General features: G+C 32.5%; 1 protein-coding gene across 1 annotated transcript in view; it reads left to right on the top strand.

The window, feature by feature from the left end:
• Nucleotides 1-9144, top strand: part of LOC106457652 (neurexin-1-like) — a 206004-nt gene that overhangs the window by 146264 nt on the left and 50596 nt on the right. The window contains exons 8-10 of the mRNA XM_022383663.1: nt 231-566; nt 1403-1620; nt 4547-4655. Coding sequence (XP_022239371.1) covers nt 231-566; nt 1403-1620; nt 4547-4655 — 663 coding nt within the window. The remainder of the gene's footprint in view (nt 1-230; nt 567-1402; nt 1621-4546; nt 4656-9144) is intronic.

Below are 9144 nucleotides of genomic sequence, written 5' to 3' on the forward strand. Positions count from 1 at the left end.
TAGAAATATATGTAAGATTATGAACTAGCCAATCAATACAGATGTCTCTGGATTAAGATGTTAAGACAGTACCACTAGAAGGAGAATCCAACAACAACCTAAGCTGACATAAAATTACTTAGGTACTCTGAACTATCGAGATATATATATTTGTTATTGCTACTTTACATGTTTATCAGACAGTAGAACGTTTTTGCAGTGAAATGTGTTGATTTCTTCATCCAATTTAGGAAACTCTAACCAGCTGGATTTGGAAGGACCTTTATATTTGGGAGGAATTGGAACCAGTTCTGAAGAGCTAGCTCTTCCAGTCGAGTTGTGGGCAGGTAGGCTACAATATGGTTATGTTGGGTGTGTCCGTGATTTGGTGGTCAACGATCACGCTGTGGACATCGCTGACTTTGCCAAAAAGCAAGATTCGGGGAGTATCCGCCCTGCCTGTCACCCCACCTTTGGTCTTTGTGACAGCCAACCTTGTTTGAACGGAGGTTTCTGCAAAGAGGGTTGGAATAGATTTGTCTGTGACTGTAGTAGGACGGGATTCGACGGTCCCATTTGTGCTAAGGGTAAGTACTGCATTCTGTCATCAGTACGGAGTCTATAAATACGTCACCGAGCATGCTCACCCTTTCGGCCATGGGGGGGGGGTATAATATGACCGTCAAATTCACTATTCCTTGGTAAAAAAAAGAGTAGCCCGAGAGTTGGCGGTGTTGACTAGCTGCCTTCCTTCAAGTCTATCACTTCAAAATTAGGGACGGCTAGCGCAGATAGCTTTGTGCGAAATTCAACAAATAATCCAAGAATAACAACTGATACAATTGTATTTTCTTAAACTATAGCTTTGTTAGCATTCATTATACCAAAGCTGAGTAGGTTCGATATTGGAAAAAGCCTACAATACATGTAGATAGTATAGCTGTAACACCTGTCGTGTGTGTAAAATGTTAGTAGGTTTCTCCATGGAAGCAAAAATCTATAGCAGTTAGAAGCAATATAACTGTACTATCCAGTAACTGTAGTAAGAAAGGGTGGATCTGTGCTGAGAATAAGAGAAGTCTTATAAGCAAAATAAGTCGTATGCGAAGGTCAGATGGATATATCGTTGAAACATTTGAAATAATTCATACAATCGACGAGTGACAGTGTAAACATTATCAATAATTATTTATCTGTACATTTCTCTTTTAATTAATTATTTACTTGATTATTTTCACAATGTGATGTCAGTCTTTCAGATATGCTTACGAACTACATTTAAGCCTCTGCATAATATGTTCAGATATTTTATTTCAATGATTGTGTATATATTTCAGAAATAACAATAAAACGTTTCAAATTCAGTTTTTAAATACATTTTTATTGCGACTTTTTTTTAAATTCATATTTTTTTTCCCATTAGATGCTACTACATTGAGTTTTGATGGAGAACAGTACATGTCAATTGATCTTCCTGAAGTTTCGCGCACCCAAGCCGAAGATGTCCGGCTCCGATTTCGAACAACGCGCCCTAGCGGACTACTACTGATAACAAGCGTCAAAAAATCATCAAGCTACATGATGGTAGCCTTGGAATCTGGTCGAGCGATGTTTATCTTGAACCTGGGAGATGGAAACAAGGTTATAACCCATTTATTTTGTCTGTCCCGAAAAATCTGCATGCATTTCATTTCAACGAATATAAACAAAGTTCATGTTAGGCCTAAGACAAATGGACTAATAGATTTCGGTGTCTGGGATTAGAATGCTTTTGTATTATCCTGTATTTAAAGAAGTACTGTTGCAATAAAGATACTAATTTAACCGCAAATGTTTTTCTGGTCTCTGCTAGTATGTATATATAAAACAGGGTGTCCGGTCTGTCTGGTGTCTTGACGTTACAAGTTGTTGTAAGGAACTGACTAATTTCAATAAATTTTGAAGATGACCCGGGTAGATCCATGAACAATCGAGTTTAAATATAAGAGCAATCGGACGAACAGTTAGGGCTTGGCAACTATTTCATTTTTTCCGTATCACAGGTACTTTTGTAATCGCCCGTAGTCAGCCAATCTATATGCTAAATGGCGTACACGCACCCTTTCTCACCGTCCTCGTGAAATAAATGCCGCGTGATGTGCGAGTACATTTACTGGTATATTTTGCATTCCTTAAAAATAGTATCTCGGTGAATCTACGATCAATTTACGGACTTACAATGCTGAAATCGGGGTTAAATTCCCCACTGTATACATATCTCAGATAGCCCATCGTGTAGTATTGCCCTGAAATAAATAAAGCCGACATTTTGAAACTAACTTTGCCCTAAGGATAAGAATTGACAAGAAGCTAAAGGGTGGTAACCTTCCATTATTCGTCTTCTGTACATAATATCTTCCAGCAGAGAACATGTTATATTCAAATTACATTTATTACAAGTACAACTAGATTGTGCTTATTTTCTACCAACCTTGCACTCTTCATCTTTAGTTTCATGTGTCTCGGTGGTTTGAAATTAACATGAATGTTTATGATATTTTACAAATATTAGCTCGATTCAACATAGAGATTTAAGTAGAGGTTTAACATTGTTTAAATAAAATTTTAATCTTTCTAGAATATTCCTCCCACTGAATGTTTTGCTTACGCAGCACTTAATGTTCGCCAACTGCAGCTCTTTACATGTAGGTGTCATGTGGCCGATCAATCTCCGTCAAGACACTACCTCCGTTAATTAGACACTACCTCCGTTAATTAGAAACTACCTCCATTAATTAGACATTACCTCCATTAATTAGACACTACCTCCGTTAATTAGACACTACCTCCAATAATTAGACACTACCTCCAGTAATTAGACACTACCTCCGTTAATTAGACACTACCTCCAGTAATTAGACACTATCTCCGTTAATTAGACACTACCTCCAGTAATTAGACACTATCTCCGTTGATTAGACACTACCTCCGTTAATTAGACACTATCTCCGTTAATTAGACACTACCTCCAGTAATTATACACTATCTCCGTTGATTAGACACTACCTCCGTTAATAAGACACTACCTCCGTTAATTAGACACTACCTCCGTTAATTAGATCGAATAATGTTCTTACATCTTCTGGCTGCTGTAGCCTTTTAATCATTGTCTAAACACTGTCTCCATGAATCAATATGAACAGTAATCCTAATTTCTGTTGTCTGCTTTATCCAATTTATATCTCTTTAAACATTGTTCCATTGAATCAACATGAATAGTAGTCCTCTGTTAGCTACTGTACTCAATAAAACCATCTAAATACCATTTGCGATCAATGTATTACGAAATACTCCTCACCTACAAGGCACTCTCACAATCAAGCTCCCTCTAAACAATGTTTCCTTGAATTAGCATGAATATTCGTTCACTTCTGACAACTGTACTCAGTAAAACTCTGTCTGACTTTTGTACGTTTTGTTTGTTTGAATATGGTCATGGAAACTGGCATCCACGTATAGTGAGGGATTTCTGGAATGTTCAATAAGAAGTGTGATCTCGCCATTCTCCGAAGAAGCTTATTACAAAATGAATTGTGATGTCGAACACATGTGCATAATCATGATCATTTAACTGTGTAGACTAAAGAATAGAGGAAGTAGTTTCAAGAACACCAGGAAACATGATATCTCATTCTTATCAACTCTAATTAACCTTCAGCGTCATTTCCAAGAAACAGATTACAAAATGTTTTCCTATATGCAAGCTGCTATAACAAGCAAACGCTTTTCGAGCACTATTTCTGTAAATTAACCAATTCATTTCCGGAGATCACATTGCAAAATGTTTTTCAATCTGGTTGCTGCTGTACCCAACCAAATTCTATCTAAGCAGTGTTTACATAAATCAACATGATCAGTGGTACTCCATCTACTGATTGTTATATCCAATGAACCAAACTCTTCCTAAATGCCGTTTCCAAAAAACAGGTTAAAAATTAATTTGTATCTAGAATGCTGCATTATAATTCCATTTGAGTATTGATCCTCTGTCTACTGTAACCAATCAAACTTTACTTACGTGTTTTATCCTTAAACCAATATGGTTCTCCTTATGATGCGACTTTGTTTGTTTGTATATTGTTAAAGACAAAGCTACTTAATGTGCCCACCATGGGTATCAAAACCCGATTTCTAGCGTTATAAGTCCGCAGACTGTGCCGCTGGGAAGCTATATTTTGGTAGATCAAAAATGACCACATGACTATTACTATCATAGTGCATACAACGTTTTCTCTAGCAATAAATTGATAGGCCATTTAAAAACGTTTAGTTTTCGTGGTACATCACGTCACTATAGTTGAGTAGCCTTTTTTCTACAGCTTCGACCAGTCTTAGTAACGTTCCAATAATATGCCTGGCTTAAGCTCTAGGCATTATTTGTCATTAAAAGCGTTTTTACCTTTCCTTCTATTTACTTTTCAACAGGTAGAATATTTGTAACTGGTCTTCTAAGAATCAACTATAAATGTTTATTGTTCTTTGTGGGTAACTTGATTTTTTTTAAATACATTTTCTTCTATAAGTACAGATCGTGCATTTGAACCAAGGGCTGAATGACGACCAATGGCACACTGTACGGATAATACGGCGAGGAAGAAGTATTGTGATCATGGTAGATTCAGAAGTAAAAAATACAGGTAATTCATATTTTCCTTACTTTCAGCGTTATTCAACAATACGACCAATAACAAATATTGTAATACTCGTTCCACAGATCACATATATCTACTGTAGAACATATGACAGTACCATTTTGCTATTGTAAGTAAACAAGATGTTTTCATTAAGGTATACCGAAAGCTAGAATTTCACACAGGATTTTGGTTAGACTTAGTGTTTAAAATTATATATATATATATATATATATATGAATAGGAAAACACTGGAATATCGGACTGTTTTCTCTCTTTTATTAATTTCTCCTACAGGTTTCGTGACTTCAAAGGTCACTCGTCAGGATATAATTTTACTGAGAATCTATAACAAACACATACAAATATTGTTTTTCAAGTCAACATAAGTAATTTTAAATTAAATACATATATTTTCCAAATGTATAAACATATAATACACTCAACATACAAATTAATATATTAATTGTTTTTCAAAAATAAGTAAAATTAGTCACTATAGTTTTCTTTTTGAACTAAAATGTTATTCTAATTATACTTTTTCTTATTATTATAGAAATCCAATTTATTTATCCTATAATTCCATACTCTTACTTACTTTGTCTTTTATGTAAGTCTTAGTAACTGTTTTACAGGTTTCACTGACTTTACACAACCAGTTACTTGTGCCCTCTTATTACTATTATCTATTAAAGTGGCGCCAAAACAATTTATAAAATATTTTTCGAAAAATAATATTTTATGTTTAAAATTACTTACCAAAAAAAGGAAAACGTGAAAATATGGTTCTTTTAGAATTTTAAATTTTCGAAAAATACATTCATTAAAAGGTTGGCTGGCGTATAGTAGGCTTTTTTAGCGACATCTAATATGGAATCTATATAAATTTATCCTTCATCTCATTTTTAATTTAAATGGCCAGTTGGACATATTGTTAAACCTCTTTTATGTCACATTCCTAGTCTTATTAGGATTATTTGAATTTGTTGAAAAATTGCCAAAACAATTTGAAGAAAATCACTAAAACTGTTTCTTCAGCTGTCATAGCTCTGTATCCAAGTATTGAACATGATAATAGACTTAAATAGCTCTGTATCCAAGTATTGAACATGATAATGGACTTAAATAGCTCTGTATCCAAGTATTGAACATGATAATGGACTTAAAGCTGTGGAAAGTTTTCTAAATAAATACAAAGAATTAATTCATCCCAGGTTTGGTATAGGTTTTATCTTTAAAAGGTTTAGCTATAGTATTAAAAAATTGTTTTTTAACTTAAGAAGTACAAATCTTTCATGATATTTCTGGTACAGCAATGGGCAAAAAGTCACTCCAATTTATACTAATATCACTATTTATTTTTCGAATTATAATTATTTAATATACTACCTAATTATTTGGAAAATAATTTTGTAGCTCATGTAAAAGCTTTTTGGAAAAGTTTTTGACGATTGTTTTTAATATGAAAAGATACTCAAGATATTAATGAATTTGTTGGAAGTATAAATTCAATAAACAAGGAAATTAAGTTTACCTTTGAAATAAATAATAAAGGTTTGTCCTTTTTAGATGTGGTAGTAAGTGTTTCACCAGAAAAGTAAATTGTATCTGATATTTTATATAAACCCAGAAACTTTCGTCAATATGTAGATTTTTTGTAGTAATAATCCCAAACATATAAAATTAAATGTTCCTGTAAGTCTTGCAAGTAGATTATATCGTTTGATTTCCAATGTAGAAACGAGAGGTAACAGATTATTAAAGCTAAAACAATCCTTAGTTAAGTGTCACTATCCAGAAAAAGTTATATTAAGAGGTTTTGAAATTGCTAAGATGAACGTTTTTGATTAAAAAAAACATTTAAACAGAGAGGTTAATGAACTTAAAGAGAATATACCTTTTGTTGTTACTCATTTTTCAAATATACATACTGATACTTCATTTGTTAATACACAATTAAAACAAATAGTAGATCAAAACTGAAAAATGTATTCAAAAATAATAAAATTATTTTATCAAGAAGACAACCTAAAAGTTTATATAGATTATTGAATAAACCTAAAAAAAAGGTAACTTCAGTTGTGACAAAAAAGAACTGTGCTTTATGTAACTTAGGTAATATGAAAACTATTGAAACAATATAGAACAATAATAAAAAAATTTTGTTTTTTTATTTAATTGCAATTCTAAGAACTTAATTGGAAACTGTGGTGAATTATATATTGGTGAAACAGATAATTTAAGATTAAGGATAAATCTACACGAATTCCATGTTAGATGCCCTGAAAAAAGCCCACTATATGGCAGCAAACATTTTAATGAACATATTTTGAGAAACTTTAAAATTCTAAATAAAACAAAAAACATATTTTCATGTTTTCCCTTTTTGGGCATGTAATGTAAGACATAAAGGATGATTTTTCAAAAAATATTTTATACAATGTTTAGCGCCACTTTAAATAGATAGTAATAAGAGGGCACAAGTAACTGATTATGCAAAGTCAGTAGGAATTGTGAAACCTGTAAAACAGTTACTAAGACTTACAGAAAAGACAAAGTAAGAGTATGGAATTATAGGATAAATAAATTGGATTTCTATAATAATAAGAAAAAGTATAATTAGAATAAGATTTTAATTCAAAAAGAAAACTATATTGACTAATTTTATTTATTTTTGAAAGAATTAATATACTTAATTTGTATATGATTGTATTATATGTTTGTAGATTTGGAAAATATAAATTAATATAAAAAATATAAATATAAAATATAAATATAAATGGAAATTTAAATTACTTATGTTGACTTGAGAAATGGTATTTATTTGTTTTTATTATAGATTCTCATTAAAATTATATCTTGAAGAGTGACCTTTGGAGTCACAAAACCAATTGAAGAAATTAGTAAAAGAGAGAAAATAGAATAGTCTGATATTCCAGTGTTTTCTTATTCGTATCTACAGATGACTCTTATTGATGTGTTGGTTATATATATATATATATAATAGTACTGTCTGTTGTATGCCCATATAAATACTTCGCAGGATGTGGATTGATCTTCACTAAAATTGGTTTGGAGGTTCATTAGGTCCATGCGGGAGTCCATAGAAATTTTCAGTTTTGCGGTTTTTATGGGCGTTTTTTACCACTACTTCGCCCTCTATAGATGGATCTTCACCAAATTTGGTATAGAGGCTCATTGGGTCCATGTGATTTACATAACTTCCGTCCAGAGGAAGGGTACGTCCGGCTATTATATATATATATATATATATGTGTGTGTGTGTGTGTGTTTCTAAAATGCATTTTTAAAATGTGGAAAATGTCTTGAATAACTTCCATATGAAGCATTTTCTAAGCCTTACTTTGATGAAAATATTGAAAGTAACAGAAATGTTTCTAAACATTACTAAGACGTTCAAATACATAACCTAAAGAAACCTAACCTATATAAAAGTTAAAGTGCGTCACGTCACGCTTCATTTCTCGAAATAGGAGTCATAAAAGCCAAAATGCATTTATCCAGATCGAATAGTTAGATTAATGTCTTTCCATTGCGACTTTAGTGACGGGGTGCAAGGGGAACGTGAGGGGGGGATGCCGTGAAACCTTAGAAGTGTAGTTGGTATAATAAGCATAAAGTAAAGACGTAGTATGGGATCACCTAGCCAGAACCGAGTGCATAAGATTTATCACGAAAATAAAAATATCGATTCAATTTTAAATTTAAATCATTTCTCAATTAAGCTATTTTCAGTTACATCACAAACAGGCCTGGATTAACCATTAAGCAAAATAAGCACGTGCTTAGGGCACCAAAGAGTTTTTTCCAGTGCTAGATTTACCAAGGTGCAGCTGAAGTAGGGCCCCACAAAAAGAGGGCCCCCACAATAAATGAAAAAAAAACAGACATATATATATATACACGCATACAACAAGATAGTTGTGGGGTCTGGCCTGGAAGAAAACTGAATTTCTAATCTATTATTTCACATTCAGCACTTATTGAGTCTTAATGTCTTGTCAGTTAGACAATGGAAGGGTCGAGGGGGAACCATTGTTGGACTGTGCTTAGGGCATCAGTTAGCCATAATCCGGCCCTGTTCACAAACATTTTTAATTTAAAAAATCTTATTTAATCAACGGAGATTCTACATTTAGAAATCAACAAATGTTTTTCCAGTTTTGTTGTCTATATATTTCATTTTATACTTTCAGTACATAGATTATCAACAATATTAGGCTATACTTTTGTTGCTAAGCGATATGGCGTAAAAGCCATATTTTTTTATTAAGAACATCGGTGATATAGCAGAAAATAGCTTAATTCAGAAACGATTATGGTTATAATTTGATCGATATTTTTACTTTCATCATAAATTTTATGCACTTTCTAGAATATATCATCGTAATAACCCGTGCAAAATCGGGTACTCTCTTAGTATTTTAGGCAGATTTTGTTAAACAAGACCGATGTCTGTAGGTTTACTTTCTTC

Source organism: Limulus polyphemus, unplaced genomic scaffold (assembly GCF_000517525.1).
Source record: "Limulus polyphemus unplaced genomic scaffold, Limulus_polyphemus-2.1.2 Scaffold357, whole genome shotgun sequence".
Lineage (NCBI taxonomy): Eukaryota > Metazoa > Arthropoda > Merostomata > Xiphosura > Limulidae > Limulus > Limulus polyphemus.